We start from the raw sequence: 19,812 nt of genomic DNA on the forward strand, positions 1-19,812 counted from the left end.
CGTTGTTATTCCCAGCTTGACTAAGGGTGGTGGGTGCTGACACAATCCATTTCTCCACGTCCCCCAATGAAGCATGGTCCTGACTTCGCACTAAGGGGATTATTGAGCAGCCTTCATCATAGGTAGGTGATCTGCGGTGCTAGTCAGATAGTAAACCTTGCCACTGTTGCCATCTGTGCAAGCCAACATCTTGCCTGACAGTGGGGTGAGCCACTCGGGAACAAGCATAGGAAGTGATGGAGCCCTCCACACTCACCACCAATAGGTTCCGGACATTGGCCCAGGACACTGATCAAGACTCAGAGTGTGAGGTACCTGACTCTGGTTGCTCTGAATGGGGCTCATTGATTACTCTAATGAGCTCGCCTCGTAGGGCAATGCCAGCCACCTGAGCCGTTGCGTCCTGTGTACGTTTCTGAACTTCAGTGGCCCATTGGCGCCCCACCCCCCTGCGTGGCCGTCGTACCGCAGCAACAAATGCATCCCCTAACCTGACATAATGCATGGCTGCCCAGCGAGGTCTTCAAGGTGGACTTTAGCACAATTCTCTGTTGGCCCTAGCCAACCCCCAACACTGAATTCAGTATGAACAGTTTTTGTTCTTAATTGTTTTTTTCTGGCTGCAATGGATTTGGGCAGGAATAAGTGAGTGGGGTAGGATGACAGGGAGAGCACTCTGGGGGAGGACAGCAACAAGAAACTATTTATATGCTCATGGATACTACCATCAGAGCCATAACCTGGAATATCCGGGGCATGGCAACCCACTTTTTTCTTGGCGGCAAGTCACATAGTGCATGGTGTAAGGGTGGCTGAGGTCCCGACAGCATCCACTTTTCCCTCTTCCGCCATCGATGTGGGTGGTGGTTCTTGGTGAAGATAGCAGTTCAAATGCAGTATTTCATTTATGAGACTGCCAACATCTAAATGCGGCTGGTGGACTGTCATGGCAGTGGACGGGTTTTCAGTCAAAGTCGACAGCGGGACTGTTACAGCCAAAATCTACATCCGGCCCATTGTGTCCTGTTTTTTCACCAGCTGCTGTAAGGAAGACTTAACAAGCCTAAAATACTGGAGGTCACTAATGGTCTCCAAGTTTAAAATTTTTAATAGTGCTGTGTTATATTGTCATTTAGGGCTTGGTTTAGAGTTTGGGTGGTGGGGTTACTCCATCACAAATGTGACGAGATGTCTTGGCCACCGTATTACAATTCCATTGTATACTATGGAAAACATAATACGGCGGGTGGGGTATCTGTCACGTTTGTAACGGAGTAATACTTTCCCCACTCTCTACAGGCCCTTAATTTCTTAGATGTCAAATGTGACGGATAGCTCGTCAGACGTATAACAATTCCATTACATGTTATGGAAAACATAATACAGTGGGTTGGGTACCTGTCACATTTGTAATGGAGTAACCCTGTCCCTAAACTCTACAGGTCATTAATTTCTTAGATGGCATCATCTAGAACGTGATTGGCAGGTGTACCCCCCAGCCGTGACATCAGTATGCTGCAGCTGCCTCATTAAGTGAGTGGTTTCCCCTGTAACACCAACTGGGCATTTGAGAATCCTGCATGACTATTCATCATCTGCTATCCTGCCACTCTGGTCTCATAGCTTTTAAAACTGTAGACACATTTCAAATGTTATCTGTTATTGGAAACTGTGTGGCACAGACCTTCTCTGTCAGCTTCAGACAAACCTTATGTCTTTGAGTTTTTACCTGTTTATAAGAGTCTGAGAAAGGATTTGTATTATGGAGTGTTTTTTTCTGGCAAAAAGTGCAGTAATTTCTGTCTCTCTGGGGAAGGGGGCCAAACAATTGTTTTTAAAAATCTACCCCCTGTTCCTTTTTACCCACTGCAAATCTTGTAAAAAAAGACCGTGATTGTGCTTTTTTTCATCCAAATACAAGATCTCAATTGCCTGCTGTTTAAACAAGCATTTGCAATGCAATGGGTCTCGCGTTTGCTTGAGTTAGAGCTATTAGCATTGTAAATCCTAACTGGACTTTTCTTGCCATATACATTGAAAATGAAAAATAAACAGTTGACAGAAGCAAGCTGATTCAAAGCGCCACTGCTGCCATGAGCATGAGCGCAGGAGTTATTGGCTCCCTGCCTGAATGTCTGCAAAGGATCGCGGCTGAGATGAAAGGCTTACCAAAACCAGAGGAGGGGCCATCACACATTGTAACAGGCGGAAGTGTGACATAGTGTGATGGCCAACAAAAATGTTAATTTAGTTAAAGGCCTGGGGAGGGAACTCAGTACACAAAGGAGGGACATTTCACAAAATCCACCAATAAAAATGCTGCATTTAAGACAAGCACAACAGAGAATGAATAGCAAGAGTGCAAGAATGGGCGTGGTCAAACGCCCACAGGGAGATTACAACAGGCTAGATCGCTTGCACGTTCAACCCTAAAAAGAGAGGTTTAGGCCTGGCAAAAGTTTTTTTTTTGCCAGGTCAAAATGGCAGTTTAAAACTGCACTTTAGGCTGCAGGGGCAGCCTGAGACATGTTTTAAAAGGCTGCTTCTGTAAGTGGTGAAAAGAGTGCTGAAGGCCCACTGGTAACATTTAATTTAAAGGCCCTGTGTTTATGTAGTATCATTAACTAGGGACTCACAATTAAATTAAATGTGACAATGATATATAAGCACATTTTACCATATTTGGAGGAGGGCACTGCCATGCAATATCAGTAGAAATGTGTAGTCAGCACTAAGGCAGTTATCTCACCCTCTAGAAAATGACTGATCACAGAAGTTCACACCTAAAGAAACCAGTGACTTTTAGATTGTGCATAAACATCCATCCCCAAACTAGAAGCCAAGGTAGACTTCCTAGAGAATGAAGCTAAGGCAATAAAGATTCATATCTTGTGGATGCCTTTCAATATCTCTACCGCCCGGCAGGCTGATGTACAGTGCTATACAATGCAGCAAATAGGTCTAAATGGATACACAAAAGAAAGCTGTGGAGGTCACTCGGAATCCTGCAAAACGCCCTTCTGGAAAGTAGTCCGTAATGGGTGTGTTAACAGTAGAGCTGAGAAACATCAGCAACATGACCTGGAGACCAACTGATAAATAGGTGAAAAAGGGAAACGTGTCTAAAGTTAGGCCTAGAATTTACATATAAGGAGTCGATGGAGATTATAGCCAGAACTATGTTACCTCCTTATGCATTGGTGGCATTCTCAATGTAAGATCTATTCAAGGGCCCATGCAGTCAAAGGAAGGTAATTGGTTTAATCAAAGACTATGTTTTCTTAAGATTTGGAGATTTTTTTTATAGAGATTCATGGCAGTTCTTAAGCATATGGACTTCACGAAAAGAGTGCATGAGAGCTTTTGACAAAATAAATACTTGTTTATCTGCACTGATAATGAATAGCAAATCTAAACAAACAGAATCATGTCCAAAACTATGAGCATACCATTATCATTCACATACTGGCCAAAAACAGGTAATGGCAACAGCATTGATACTTTGATATGCAGAGGCCTTCAGATAGATCCATCCTAATGGGCTTTATTGGGATAGTACTGCTTAAACGAAGATTACGTTTCCATAACATAAACTTGAGGGCATCAGAGTCCTTGTTAAGGACATCTGCTCTTAGGTATAAAATAGAACACTTTTCATATTGTTTGCTTGGATTAGTGATTACAATGAGCACCTTAAAGGTGGCTCTTAAACCTCTATAAGCCACCCATGGAGGATCCAGCGGTTCTTTTTTGTAGTCAACACAGCTTTCAAAAAGAGCAGACTATCCAATGTACGGATGAATTAGTATGGCAGAAGTATTCAGTAGTCACTTTCAGCTGTTAACCACCAAGAAATCACTGTTTAACCTCAGCCTTTCTTCCAAACTGCAAGATCTTATGTTTTATCAAATTTATCTTCAACTTGTGGCATTCACAATAGGCTTGTCACCAGCAGGCATGAAGTCCTAGCCAAGGATGGTTTAAAGAACCATATCATCCACACAAGGCGAAGTTCAACAAACCCATAAAACAGTTGTGCCAGTACTATAAGTGTCAGTTACACTGATAGCAGTTGTAGTAGCAATTATAGTGTTGGCACCAGAGGGCCAAGCAGTAGTGGGTACAGGCTTGCCAAATATTTGTTTATGAGGTTGACAGTGAGGATTAAAAATGGTCTAAACCTTTGAAGTGTGTGGGGAGGGGTGATCGGAAGAGCCAAGAAGAATGAAGCATATGGAAGGCAGGTAGCAAGATTAACTGCATATGAGCACAAATTGCCGGTAACTAGTAGGTAGAATAAAACCACTCTAATTTAACTACTTTACTGTTAGAGTACTTTACTGTTAGAATACATCTACAGGCTGTATTCGCTGATGTCACTTCTCGCTTCTTCCATAAAAATGACAAAATGGCAAACGATCAAAAGCTTGCAACAAAGGCTAAACATCGCAGCAAATGAAAAAAGTGTGGATATAAAATTCAGTACAATTTAAACAACATAAATTGTTTTTGTGATTACTTTCCATCCTCTTCAACGTGAAGGGAATTCCAATGGTAGGAAATAAAGTTTGATCATTTTACCTTGTTGTGTGTTGATCTAAACTCCAAAACGGTAGGCAGTCGTGAAGACCTAAACACAAAAGTAACAGGAAAATCCATTGTCTTTGCTTTGTTTGGCCTGCAGGCGTCTCTCGGACCAGAAATATGACACGACCCCCTCCTATAGCGCTTGCGTGGTTTGGAGACATGGTAACAAGCGAGTGGGACTGTAAAATATATCCGGAACGAAAACACCACAACACAGTATACCGAGATAGAAAGCCATCAATGAGTTAGCATAAAGCAAACACTTATAAGTTATGTTTTCGAAAATCATTGATTCCTCGTTTAAATCTATCCAAATCTGCACTACCCAGGCATCGCAATGCTGGTAATCATTGCCAGCGTCCTCCCACTTCTCGTAGCAACAGGCTTACCTGCCTCGCCCAGGGAACTGGAAACAAAAGACAGAGCAGGATTACATGCTGACCACGCCAGAAACCAGCTTCCAGTGTACTCATTTATATAGAAGAAAATAAATTATAGATAGAAAACTGAAATAATGTGCTCAAAGAAGATGCAAGGCGTACTACCAGCCAGTCGGATGCAACCAACAGGAATAGCAGCCGGACGAGCCTGACCTCTGACCTGGCGGCGGGACTTCCCCAGCCTCCTTCAAGTGTACCAAGAAGAAGGAATACCTAAAAAAAGAAAGTCACTTTCAGCCAGAGGCCGAATGCAATGGGTCTTGCATTTGCTCGAGTTAAAGCTATTAGCGGTGTAAACTCCTAACCAGACTTTTCTTGCCACACAAATTACAGGGGAAGAAAAACAGTGCGATCGCGCTATGTAAAATGCAGCACGATCACGCTGAAATTGAAAATGGAATAATCGAGCGCGATCGCGCTGGGTGGAAAATAAAAAGATAAAGTAGTCCGGAAACCATGCTTAAAACATCGAGCCTCGAATGATTTCAGTAGTTTACCGGTGCTGTGTAGGTGGACTAAACACCGGAAAAGGCATGACATATGCATGCCTTTCACAAATGAAAGCAAGTGGGTTTTAAAAGGTGTTAGAAATGGGGTCTTTGGTTGACAGTCAGGTTACCCCCTGTTCAAGCAAGGACCCTCAGTCTAGTCAGGGTAAAAGAGAATCACCCTCAGCTAACCCCTGCTTACCCCCTTGGTAGCTTGGCAGAGCAGTAGGCTTAACTTCAGAGCGCTAGGTGTAAAGTATTTGTACCAACACACACAGTAACTTAATGAAAACACTACAAAATGACACAACACTGGTTTAGAAAAATAGGAAATATTTATCTAAACAAAACAAGACCAAAACTACAAAAATCCGACATACACAAGTCAAGTTATGAATTTTTAAAGATTAAACTCAAAAATAGCGCTTAGAAACAAAAATGCTTCAATGAGATGTTAACACGGCGTCGTGACGGAGTCGTTCCCAACAAGCCGACACCAGCGGCGCCGGACACGGAGTCGTGTAGACCCCCAAGTACAGTACCTTTGGTGAAGAGTGAAAACTAGCCGAGGCGCGAAGTCAGGAATCGCGGCGTCTGTGCAAAACGTTGAATCCGTGCACTTCAAGCGGCGTCAGTCACGACGTGGTGCGGCGACTTCCACGGAGTCGCGGACTTCAGCGGGGCTGCTGCAGCGACGGGCCTGCGAAGAGTGTCGCGTTCCAGCGAAGGTCACGGCGTCAGGTGCAGGCGGCGTTACCGGATTCAGCAGCCACGTCGGTCCAGAGTCGTCCGAAGTCGATTTCCTTGGATTTCCGCCAGCTTTCCTTTCAAGGGCCCAGGGACTGGATAGGGCACCACTTGTCAGAGCAGGAGTCTCTCCAGAGACTCCAGGTGCTGGCAGAGAGAAGTCTTTGCTGTCCCTGAGACTTCAAACAACAGGAGGCAAGCTCTAACTCAAGCCCTTGGAGATTTCTTCACAAGATGGAAGGCACACAAAGTCCAGTCTTTGCCCTCTTACTCTGGCAGAAGCAGCACTGCAGGAAAGCTCCACAAAGCACAGTCACAGGCAGGGCAGCACTTGTTCCTCAGCTATCATCTCTTCTCCAGGCAGAGGTTCCTCTTGGTTCCAGAAGTGTTTCTAAAGTCTGTAGATTTGGGTGCCCTTCTTATACCCATTTTAGTCTTTGAAGTCACCTTTCTTCAAAGGGGACTCACACCTACCTGTGAAATCCTGCCCTGCCCAGGCAAGTCATCAGACACGCAGCAGGGGGTTGGAGCCGGCATTGTCAGAGGCAGGCACAGTCCTTTCAGATGAGAGTGACCACTCCACCCCTCCCTCCTAGCAGAGATGGCTAATCAGGAAATGCAGGTTACACCCCAGCTCCCTTTGTGTCACTGTCTGGTGTGAGGTGAAAAACAACCAACTGTCAAACTGACCCAGACAGGGAATCCACAAACAAGGCAGAGTCACAGAATGGTTTAAGCAACAAAATGCTCACTTTCTAAAAGTGGCATTTTCAAACGCACAATCTTAAAATCAACTTTACTAAAAGATGTATTTTTAAATTGTGAGTTCAGGGACCCCAAACTCCACATGTCCATTTACTCTCTAGGGGAATCTACACTTTAATCATATGTAAAGGTAGCCCCCATATTATCCTATGAGAGAGACAGGCTTTGCAACAGTGAAAAACGAAATTGGCAGTATTTCACTGTCAGGACATATAAACCACATTACTATATGTCCTACCTTATCCATACACTGCACCCTGCCCTTGGGGCTACCTAGGGCCTACCTTAGGGGTGCCTTACATGTAAGAAAAGGGAAGGTTTAGGCCTGGCAAGTGGGTACACTTGCCAAGTCGAATTTACAGTGTAAAAATACATACACAGACACTGCAGTGGCAGGTCTGAGACATGATTACAGAGCTATTTATGTGGGTGACACAACCAGTGCTGCAGGCCCACTAGTAGCATTTGATTTACAGGCCCTGGGCACCTCTAGTGCACTTTACTAGGGACTTAACAGTAAAACAAATATGCCAATCATGGACAACCAATTACGTACACATTTTAAACAGGAGCACTTGCACTTTAGCACTGGTTAGCAGTGGTAAAGTGCCCAGAGTAACAAACACAATAAAATCAGAGTCCAGCACACATCAACAACCTGGGGAACAGAGGCAAAAAGTTAAGGGAGACCACGCCAAGGATGAAAAGTCTAACAAAAGGCATGCCCAAAAACCAATGAAAGTGACTGACGTGACATGGGCGTGGTTAGAAGTCCAAAGAGAGATTACAGCATGGGACAGAGCGCTTTGCGCTCACCCATAAAAAAGAGTGTGGTTTCATTGTTTGTACATAAAAGCAGCTAGTAGAATTTAACACAGAATTAAAGTAGGGTGGTGTGCCTGACAAGGGTGAAACTAGAATTTAAGTAGACCATGGTACTACTGCACGGATACCAGTTGTGGGTAAACATTTTGCTATGTGTCAATAATTAAAAACAGAACGGTTATACATTAACCTCGCAAGTTAAAAAGGCCAATTGAGATGTTATGGTCTGCAGGACCCGTCAAATGTCAGGAAGCCTTTAACGCACAGAGCCTTTTTAACCAAGCAGCTTGCGACAAGAGGACTGTGTGTTTTACTTAGATAGCAAAGGTACAACCAGTAAAAGAGTTCAGATGTGTAGAACGGAAAAAGATCAATAACGATGTTCAGTTGGCTGTGCAGCTTCCAATCCACGCAATGTGGAGGAAGCCCGGGTACAAGTGATGTACACAAACTCTTCAGCTCCTATCTGCAGCCAGAAGCTTTAGACTTTGATTCTGTTACACAAACTATAAGTCTATTGTAAGTGAAAGATGCCGTAGACGTGCGATCTACTGTGCAATTCTTAGCTAAGTGCAATTGTTAGCTAAAACCTCCGGAAACGGAGCTGTCTTAAGGATGTGGAGCAATGCATGGTTACTAGTGATGTTCTCCTTTTCTGCTGTTGCTCAAATTGAAAGGAAGGTCTAGCAATTGTGTTGCATCACCTCCCTGCTGTGTAATACGTTTTTATTTGTTTTGCATGACTCTTTATGCCTATGCCAAAAGCTCAATTGCCCCAACTCCCCTTTTTTTTGCTGCAACTCAAAACATCTGCCGGGTGCCTCAATGGAGGGCTGGACGACTTCTTCTGCTGTTGGTGGTGTGGAAACTTGTCAGGCACCTTATTGGTCTCAGTATTTTTCTGAGGTTACGAGTCATAACGTTTAGAGAATCAAGCATTCCCATATATTATTATTTAAAAGCCAGACTTGTTGATATTGACTGTTTTTGTTTTTTTGCGCTTTTAAATGAAATAATACACCAGACGGTTTTGTATGCCGTGTTATTTACCGAATAAGCTGAAATAAGTGAGAATCCATTGACTCCTGTTATGATCGGAATGAAGCTACTCCGTGACATACACCAGAGAGTTTTAATGTCCCTTTTGAATGAGTGTTAATTTCAGCCTTGGTGTACTGTGCAGTCTTGTGTAGACCGCGGACGTTAACTGTCAGGTTATATCTTTCAGGCCATCATACATCATCACAGCTCCCGCCTTCCTGCAACCAGGAGTTAATGCAACTTTCGCGGTACACTGGTTTGGCGCCAACTACTCCACTGTCAATGTATCTGCTGAAATCCGGCCTCGTGATTCAAACCAACAGCTGGCGTTTGGTCAGAAAATCTTCACAAATGGTGAGATCATGTTAATTGTGTTGCTTAGGAAGCTGTCAATAGAGATGGGGAAATTCAATGAGGGATGACTGGCAATGTGTGCCGGACTGAATTTAAGTGATTGCCTATATTGAATCAAAGGGGTTTAAAATATTTATATGCACTTGGACGTTAAGGGGGCCACGTAGCATTACAAACGTCAGTGGCGTGCACATAACTTTCATAACTTGACTTTTATTATTATATTTTTCTAAATGTATTTATGATTGTTGCTTATAACGTGGACTTAGCCGGCGCAGGTTTCAGAGCACTGTACAAGTGGCAGAATTTTCTTGGGACAGAAGGCAATTAATAGAACGAAAACAACTAATTTCAGGCATATTTTGAATTGTCCTCTCCTATCTCATGTGTAGATAAACCTTCTTTCTTAAACATTCTTTAGACAGAATTAAGAAAACTTTACAGATCAGTTGGCTTCAGTGTTCTTCCAGGGACAGGACGGTCCACAATATTGTCCAGTTTTTTCCTATATAGCCATCGTAGGTTGCCCTTGTAAATTGGCTCAGGAAATATTGTGGAGGATGGGCCTGAATGTTCTCTTTGTGGGTGAGTTCGATTGGTAAATAAGTTGAATCATGGTGTAGAAGGATGCAGGATTATGATGCAAATGGGAGCTAGTTTGTGAGTTGGCTTACTGTTAATGTTTGACTGTATGCAAACTTGCCTTACTGGGATTATCGTGTGAATGTATGCTGGGTTACAGTGTCAGTGTGTAAATAGTTACTGTATTGTAGTGTCAATGAGGATCCTACTTAAGTCACCTCTCCTCTTCTGAAGGGCTGCTACTCGAACGGACACGCCCATCCCTTAGAGATCATGTGCTTGGGCCAATGAAAGGGATGCCAAGCTATTGCTCTAGTCACCACTCTTGCCAAGTATTTGTGTAATAATTTCTGTGGACACAGGACACACCACTGGTGACAGTGGGTGAAAAGACCCTTCAGCTGCCGCTGTAGATATGAAGGAGCCTCTATGCTTCTCCTCCACTGTCTCTCTGCCATGGTGAGGCTTCTACTGGCAGGTCCACCCAAATGCAACCCACCCAGTCAAGGCATGGAACCCAGTCTGCCTATGTTGCTTAGGCAGTATGCCTCATTTGGGTCTGCATTCGGGACATACCAAACTGACAGGTCACCTGGTGTTACACAGCCCAACATCCTCAGGCAGAAAGCTTAACTATGCACAGAAGCAGACTGCCGAAGAATTACCCTCTGTAACACACTTTGCTGCCCTATCCCGAGCACCAGCCCTCATATAGATCTGCCTCATGAGAGCGCAGGAGGTCTCTGAAGAGGTCAAGTGGTGCATGATTAGGGCAGAGCACCATTAACCTGCAACTGCTCCACACTTGGCTAGGATCTGGTATTGAGTCAGACCAGCCGCATTTATGTCCACCACAGTTTGGCAGTATTGTTACTAGAGGAAGAGTGAGGCTCCCAAAGGGATACCTCTTGCTTATGGTAATTATACACCCCAGAAGCACCTGCACTCCTGCCTGAGATGCAAGCTTCTTAAATAAAAGTCCTATACTCACAGCATTTGCAATGCTCTGCTGCCTCGCTACTGAGTCCTGTCTCATGAGGGGCCGTAAGCAATTTAAGCATTGCAGTCTGAGCAGACTACTGTTGTCATTGCTCTTCAGATGGGGACAGGTGTCTGCCATATCACTGCCCTCACTCCAGTCCCCCAAGTAAAACAGAAGAGCACTTGCCACCACAGAAAAGGAGACATCGGGTGACAGGGCCCTGCCATCTGCAGCTAAAGTGCCTCTTGTACGATGTTTTGACACAGCTCCCGTAACCACCCAAATCCTAATTTGTGCCACCATCCTTGTATACCAATGCCACAGGGGTGTTACAATAACCTGCTTAAGGTGCTGGGTGCTTCCCATTTAGCCGGCAAGGAGTAAACACCTGTAATGTACCAGCTCCCATTAAGCTTTATCTGAATGGCTGAAGGGCAGAAATTGTATGTTCCCAATATGGAACATGGTTCAGCTGACTAAGGCTATACCTTGTATCCCTGACTCTCACAATAGCGCACAACCCACATGCTCTCTTCTCACTATGGTGACTACAAATTGTGAGCAGTTGAGAGATGCATAGACCCATTACATGATTCACTACTGCTGCCCAAGCATTAGGCACCTGCACTGCTCCACTTGTTGCTGTTCAGGCACAAGGATAACAGGCTGCCCACTACAGATGAATGAAGCTGTCACTGTACTCCCACGGAGGTGAAGTGCTTGCAGATCTATTAGAGACAGGTCCACCAAGAATGATCCTGGCCTGTCCCTACAAGAATACAAGTTCCTGTAGGGGCTGAGGCTTCTGTAAAAATAACAAAAGTAGAAAATTCAGTCTGGAGAGCAAGGGGCAACCAACAGACCTTTCATCCTTTCAGATTGAGCCAGATTACCACATACCCTTTATCCACAAGACTAGCCTCACTAGCAGGGCACTTAATAGCAAGGCCCAATGAAGAATAGCGAGGTAAGGGAATAGCAAACCATTGAACTGGACCTGACTGTTGCACTGGGAAGAGAAAGCACCCCCTCCACCACCAGCCTGACTTTGCCACCGCCACTCAACAAGATAATCCTGTGTCCCACCTTTCTGATCAAGCTAATTGCCTCACCAATTTAAGGCACACAAAATATGGACATTGAGGGAGTGGGCATAATAAGAAGACACATTCTTGCCTGAATTGTGGTGTGAGAGCCAAGTAGCACTGTACGTGCGACAGCAGGCCTTAGTGCTGCACATAAAGTCTCCCCAATGAATACCTCCACTAACTGACCAACGCTTTCTCACATGGGAGAGCATGTTGCATAATACCGCACTTAAAGGTGTGGGGAAGGTTGATGCTGGCATCCAAGGGGACTCTCACCACTGAAACTACCATGCCCTCACTGGGCCCTCACAAACATTTTCAGGCCAATAAGGCCTGAACATGAATGTAGCTAAATGGTCATGCAGCCGAACCCAGAGCCTGCTTCTGCACAACAAATATCCTGCCATAACCTTTGATCATGTTTCAGATCATGTTTCATTATTCCTGATGCCCTCCCCATCATAATCAACTCCTACTGCTAATCAATCAATACGCTGACGGGCAGACCAATAACAAAAGTGACAACAAATTGGTGAATGCATAGTGGGAGAACAAAATGTAATGCCAGAGTCTCTACATCTGGCTTTCCAAACCAGCTGTCTAAATACTTTCTTCAACTGCCTTACAATGCATTGTATTCACAGCAAGAACAGCCATCAATGCCACACCGGTTGAAATTGTTCATCACCAGAAACTCACAGACCCATCATTTAATGAAGTTCATCCTGCTGTCAAGGAGCCACCAGACTACCCACCGTTGACTAGACATAGCATCATAGTCTTAAAATGCACTAAAAAAACAGACACCACATAGAAGAACTACCAGAAATCCACAAGCAAGCCATTAACTGACAAGAAATATATAACCCTTAAAGTTGACAGTTGTTAAGAATAGTTACAACCATAACATCTTATCTGTTCTCACGACAAACATGGTCCTGCCAAAACCAGCCATGAATTGATTCTGACATACATGGCTGAACTAGTAATAGCACCACAGAACCAGTTCTTCTGAGTCCTGTATCAACACTACCACCTTTCCAGCAAACCAGAATCAAATTGGAGTTCAGCTAGCTGTATCAACAGAAGTTAAAGAATGATCCTTATTGCTATGAAAAAGCAGCCAGACCACCATTGTTCATCCTGCTGACAATCCTGGCACAGTCTTAAAAATTCCTTAGCCAGGATCCACTATCCCTGAATAGTTCCCCAAGCAAGTTAGCAGTGGTTAAAGGCAGTCTTGTAGAGATCAACAAGAGGCTCCAAGACAGAGAATAAGTAGGCCATTGTAATCTTGCATAACTTGCGGCATTTTGCATTATGCTTGTTACGCAAAAGTATGCCACATCACTGTAAGCCCAGTCATGTAAATATTCTGTCGTAGGAGCATGACAACAGCATGAACAAACAGAACACAAGTGGCTGTTTTTAACAGAACTTGTGCTATCAGTGCTTTTTAAACACGAAATACATCGTCTAGTCCAAAATCGGCTGAGGATGTATTTTGTGTTAAAATATCGCCAGATTTGATTTCACATAATTTTACACATGTATGGAATTTCGCACATGTGAGCAAACGTAAATTATTCACATTTTTCACACCCCTACAAATAAGCAGTCCTGTGGCAGCAAGTTCAAGACACCTGAAAGAGGTGGACTCTGCTCCGCTGAAGTTACTCGGGAGAAGAGACTCTCAGAGGAAAGCTCCAGAAACGCATCACGTTTCCAGGCCTCTCCAAGGCATCCTTTGGAAAGCAAGCTTTGTAATGGTTTCAACATGATTCCAGTATTTATTTGTTACATTTATGGATATTTATAAAGTGCACTAACATACATGGATACAGTCACTTGGTGCTGTAATTGCATAGAACAAGGAAAAAAATAGAAACACTCAAACTACTAAGAGAACCACGCTTTAAGAAGTTTGCGAAATTTCAGTAAGACCCGTTCAGAGCGGATGTGGAAAGGAAGTAAGTTCCACATAGATGGACACTGAACCTGAAAAGACCTCCTGCTCCAGTATCACACCTATGAAATGCCATTCTGGATAAAGTTGGACAAAGACCATTATATTAGCAACTAGACTAACCTGAACTCTCCAGGCATCCTTCCTCTATATATGTTATTGCACATCTGAAAATGTTGACAACATCTTGGGCATGTTCGCCATCAGAGTTCGTACACTGATCCAGCAACATGGTAAACTATGTAGTAAGGTGAAGAAGTCCTATTGCAGCCAAAAATTTTCCTTTACCATTGCTCTGCTGATTGACTCTGAGATTTTGAGGTTCGGTGCACCAGCCCTTCTTACTTGTTGTCGTTCTGGTGGGGTTTTAACCATGTCACGCCTATCACTATCATTCATTCGTGGGCTTGCCTTTTAAAATTCCCTTGATTTCTTTTGTGATAGGTATGCATACCTCATGCCTTTTCCGGTGTTTAGCCCTCCTTGAGAGCACTGGCCAATTGCTGAAAACTTATGCAGCTCCATGATTTCCGCATAGTTTCTGGACTAGGTTTTATTTCCTACACAGCGCAATCGTGCTCATTTAATATTTTTTTTATTATTGTTATTTTTTATAGTTTCTCCCTGTCCCTATTCCCACCCCGCCTGATCTCCCCTTGAGATTTATGGTGGCCGCCACTGCACATACTCATTGCCATGAACCATCTAGTGTGTCGTATTCACGCCTGAACAATTTATGTGGCAAGAAAAGTCCAACACGGAGAGCGACGACTCCTCACATGCATGTGCCAAGCTCTGCCTGGCTGTCGGCTGCTATCTGCTAGCTTCCTCCAGGGCCTCTACCAACTCTTGTCCTAGGTAAGTACAACATGGTGTAATCAGAGGCAGTAGGGATGGAGGTGTGAGCGATTTCTCAGGTTCTCTTCCTTCAACCCCTTGCCCAGCAGTCTGCTGTAAAGTGTGTATTTGAGTGTGTAAATGGGCATCTAGGGGGGTATAAATTCCATGTTCTGATTCATAGACTCGATTTAATCAGATTTTTACCATCATAAATTGCTCTCTTCGAGCAGAAAATGTAGGAAAGTGGCAGATTCGTTGCTATGACTGCACGGCGTCTGATCCGCCCCCTACTCTCCTGGAGAGCTCACATTTTGCTCAGTGACATCTCAGTAGTGGTTTGAATGTGCAAGTGATGACGCAGAAATGAAGGTTTTACATTTATTAGCGCATAAACGTAGTGCCGCAATAATCAAGTGTGACTTTAACCGAACTAATAAAGATTGTACGGGGACAAATGTGCCCTCAGAGTAGTTCGCCAACATTTATAAGCGTGCTTTATATAACGTGATGTATTAGAATTGTACTAATCTGACATAACCGTAAACGTGTGCCATGATTTGCTTGTTTGAAATGTTTTAACTTAGCATAACTTTAGTGGAGGCTTCGGCCTAGTTGCTTTGTCTCACGGTTTAGATGCTCGTGTTTTTCTAATGTGCTAATAAAACGTGTATTCTTGCTTGAAGCTGTACTTTTCCAGTGAGATCGGTTCACATGCTTATCTTTAAGGTTTCGTGCCAGCCTGGCATCTTCTTCTTTGCTCCAAGGTCAATCTGCAGGTGCAGACAATGGAAGCTCTGAAAGTGAGTTAATTGGTAAAATATGTTGCAACTTACGTTCCCGACTCCAAGGATAATGTATGCCTAAGTAGAAGCTTGTGAATTGTTGTTTTTGATTGGACAATTTGAAGCCAACCTATGAACCCTCCAATGGAAGACCCTACTGGATTTGAACTGTTGATTATTTAAACCTGGTGCACAAGAAGAAAGCAGCCATTAGCCATTAGCCATTAGCCATTAGCCATTAGCCATTAGCCAGCGACCATTACCCATTGCACCCATTGAGGACATTATTGCCCATTGCAGCCATTACCCGCCATTTGCAGGACATTGCAGCCATTATGGCCCATCTTGCCGACTTCGTCATTTTGCCATCTTCTACGATGCCAATTGATGTTCGACGCCATTTTAAATGAGACTTTGATGCTTTCTCTAATCGAGAGAAAGAGACTTTAAGTAATTCTCGCCCTAGAGACTTTAACTTCGATTTGCCCCTTTGCATAAAGTAGTAGTTTTGTCCTTTTATCTTGCTGCTGTGAGGCAATTGCCCCGTCCACCCTGCCCCTTTGCCCCGTCCCATGCTGATCGAAACCGGTACCTGTGAGACGAAGACTTCCTTGAATGCTGATTGAATTTGGTAAATATGAAAGGAAAATGTACAATTGCATTGTGTTTCTTTTTAGGTAACCAACTGCTGATTTTTGATAAGAGCCCTAGTTAGGAGTTTTCCAAATCAATGTTGCTAAATTGTTTTTGCATGAAATCCCACATGCAGATGCTAATTTGAGGTTAGATGAGGATTCATTTGTTGCACGATGCAATTTGAGACCTTGTTATGCTGACTAATGTATGCAATTAGCCCATTACAGATTATAGTTTTAGTGGTTTGCGTTGCTATCATCGAATGCATTGTTATTCAAATGCTGCATAGATTGCATCTTTTTCGCCGTTATGGACAGCTATTAATGTTCATTTACATATATCATTTGGTGTTGAGACACATTTATATCGTGCTAGCTTTGTTAATTTAGGAAAATAAATTCATTAACTTTGAATAAACTGGTGTGGTTATTCATGGCCGAAAGGTCATGGTTCGCCGAAATGTTTTCTGGATTAATTGTGAAGTGTTATGTTGATCAGGGCATTGCTTATGTTTGTTATTGATTATTGATTTGATTAAATTGACTAATCTCGGGTGAAGAGAGCCCCACTTGGTCAAAAGATTCATCGACCCAAGAGCGTCCAAATACAGGTAATTTATTAAGACGGAACGCTCTATCAGTAGATGGTAGCAGAGGACGGTTTCGCCCTTTGGGACCCCACTCGAGAGGTAACGGTTTCGCCCTTTGGGACCCCACTCGAGAGGTAACGGTTTCGCCCTTCGGGACCCCACTCGAGAGGTAACGGTTTTGCCCTTTGGGACCCCACTCGAGAGGTAACGGTTACGCCCTTTGGGACCCCACTCGAGAAGTATATGGTGTTGAATTAGATTTTTCTTGGGTAAAACAGATTGAGAGAATGATGATGCCCTAAGTCCCCCGCGACTTTCCCGGGATCTCGGAGCTTGCGAATGGAGAGAATGGAGGTGTGAAATCGGCGTTGGCGGTACTAGTGACGGTATGAGTGAAGTTAGGATTTTGCGCTTGCACAGCTTATTGCCGCAGATTGTTTGAAAAGGTTGCGAGGATTTTAGAGAATAGCGGAGGTGCGACTCCGAGTGTGAGAGTAGGGAAGTCGTCGAACTTCATGTGCATGTGGCGCTTTGTGCAGAAAAAAGGTCCACGTGGTTGTTGTTGTTGAGACGGGCCCTGCGAGGTCAAGAGACTCCGGAGTATGTTGAAAAGTGTATGAGACACTTGTTTTATGTTGTGGTCTGGTCGGTTTAATAGGTTGACCGGGCGTGGTCAACGAGTCGGTACGTGTGTTAAGGGAGTGGAAGAAAACTTCGACTTCGGGCTTTGACAAATTCTAAGTGCACTAGAATAGATCACTGACAAGTTGAGAGCAGAGTCTGCGGGTCAGAATTTGCTTGCGAAAGTGGGGACCGAGAAAGATGGAATAACTGCAGAGGCTAGTGAAAAATCCCTAAGGTCCTGAAGCGATTGTGTTGCCCTTCCTGTAGTAAACCGACAGATCTGTTTTATTATTATTTGGTTGCTCGCGATACATGCCAGAAGTTGTTACGAGAGGAGCTGAGTGAAGGAGGACAAGCCGCGAGGCTTTGTCAGCCGCAGAGTGTGTGAGTGTGACGTCACTAGGAGCCGCGCTGGGATAGGTTGGTTGCAGAGAAGGGTCGCGCACGGATTGGACGCAGTCCGTGGGGCTCGATTGGAAGGGGAAAGGCAAGCGAAGAGTATTCCGGGAATTAAAGTCACTTATTGATTACAAATTTTGTGAAATAAAAGACGAGAAAATGAAATTTTTTAAAGCATTAAAGAGTGCGATGAAGGGGGAGTCTTACATTAAAGCGAGCGTAGGAGAGGAGACGCCACCCGAAGGTACACCAGCTTACATTGTAATGGAGGAAAGGGGGGTAGCTCCGTGCCTTTGGCTAAAGCAATGGCACAAGCTGACAGAGAGACATGGGAGCGTAGCGTTCCCGATCCATGGGACATTCAATATAAGGATCCTAGAGAATTTGAGATTCGCGATGTACGACATGAAGGTACCTCCAAGGCCAGCACAGTTTGAGGCTCTAGCGATTTGGGAACTAATGGCTAGACAGCAACAGCAAAAGAAGTTCGAGACCAGGATAAGAAAGGTAGAAAAGACACTAGCGGACGCTAGGTGGGATAATGCACAGAAGGTGTGGAGGTCAGATATATTGCAGGGGATAAAATTGTTTCCTGCAATTGCTAAGGAAGAAGAGGCGACAGGCAAGGAAGCTACCTGTAAGACAAACAGGAGGTGTTCCAAAGAGAGAGAGGACGAGGAAAAGTTAAGGAGAGAAGACGAGTCAGAGGATGAGGAGTTCATCATGCAATTGCTGAACGACCGTCCACCACCTTATGCAGAGAGTGAACAAGGTCCAAGTACCAGTTCTGCCCCTCCGGCACCGGTACAGAATAATGAAATTCCGAATTCAGAAATGCCATCGGGATCTAAGGACCCGAGTTTACTGTTCACCCCGCAGATACCGCAGGTTAGGAGAATATATCCAGATGTGCCTATATTGAAAACAGCAGAAAATTATCAGCCGCAGGTCCCAAGGTACTACAGCAGTGACAACAGTACGGGAATGAGTCTAGATCCAACCTTAATGGGAGTACAGAATGGTCGCAACCCAACATTGGTACAAGCTGAATCAACCCAGTTTTTGATGCCTCAAAAGCAGATGCAGGGGGGAACCGCACATGCTCAGATGACGGGGAGTCAGACGGGCATGCCGGCAATGATGACCCATAGTGCGGGAATGAACATGCCTCAGAACATGGGGAATGGACAGAACCCAGATGCGATATCCCTACCCATTACTGTAGGTCCACCGGTACCTTTGTACATTCAGCCTAACTCAGGTATGAGCGGTCAAGGATCAGTGGTGCAGAATGGGATGGAAAGGAGGTGCATAGAAAACACTCCAGAGACAACTCCGATAGTGGCTCTGCCAACTGGATCTGGGTCCTTGATGGAGTTTAGTCCCATACGTGCTCAGTCAACAGTGGTGAGGTCGAGTCCCCCACTGATGATACCGCTATCATCGAACACTGAAAAGTTGCCGCAACCATCAATGGCAGTCGATGTGAATGCTACACTGATGGGGTTGAATGCGCAACAGCTGACACAGTGGTTCAACAGTCTGAATTCCACACAAAGCTCAGCCAGTGGTAAGGGAGAAGACTATCTGAATAGGGTAAGGTTGAACATGGAAGCAGAAGAATTGGTGGAAGGGACTATGGGTTTGAATAGGTTAGAGTCCTACTCGGAAGAAGAGCTGAGGTATCTATGTCCCAGGATTACGAGAGAAGTGAACAAGGTACATAGAAGGTTGCAAGAAATAGCTGACAAAAACGGGGTTGAGATAGACAAGACAAAACACTTGAGCAGGAGCTATAGATTGGATTTCGGGACCACAGACTTTGAACACATGAGGTCAGCAGGCATGAAAACGCACCTTAGAGAATTGCTGCAGAGTGCACAAGTGTGGAGGTGCTTAGACAAATGGGAAAGCAGATGGGCAAAGAAAAAGGAAAAGAGGAAAGACAGTGTCCCAGAGCACAACGAGAAAAGATCACAGAGTAGTGATGCAATAACCATGTTACCAATGAGGGAGACAGCAGGGGGAAAATTAATACATGTACCGTGGCACAGAAGCGACATTCAGTCTTTTACGG

The 19,812-nt window shown here is 44.3% G+C and overlaps 1 protein-coding gene across 1 annotated transcript in view; it reads left to right on the forward strand.

Moving 5' to 3' along the window:
- The window catches only part of LOC138296504 (CD109 antigen-like), a 363,929-nt gene that overhangs the window by 36,690 nt on the left and 307,427 nt on the right, over window positions 1-19,812 (forward strand). Inside the window, exon 2 of the mRNA XM_069235675.1 lies at window positions 9,081-9,247. Within this exon, the coding sequence (XP_069091776.1) occupies window positions 9,081-9,247 (167 nt within the window). The remainder of the gene's footprint in view (window positions 1-9,080; window positions 9,248-19,812) is intronic.

Source organism: Pleurodeles waltl, chromosome 5 (genome assembly GCF_031143425.1).
Source record: "Pleurodeles waltl isolate 20211129_DDA chromosome 5, aPleWal1.hap1.20221129, whole genome shotgun sequence".
Classification (NCBI taxonomy): Eukaryota; Metazoa; Chordata; class Amphibia; order Caudata; family Salamandridae; genus Pleurodeles; species Pleurodeles waltl.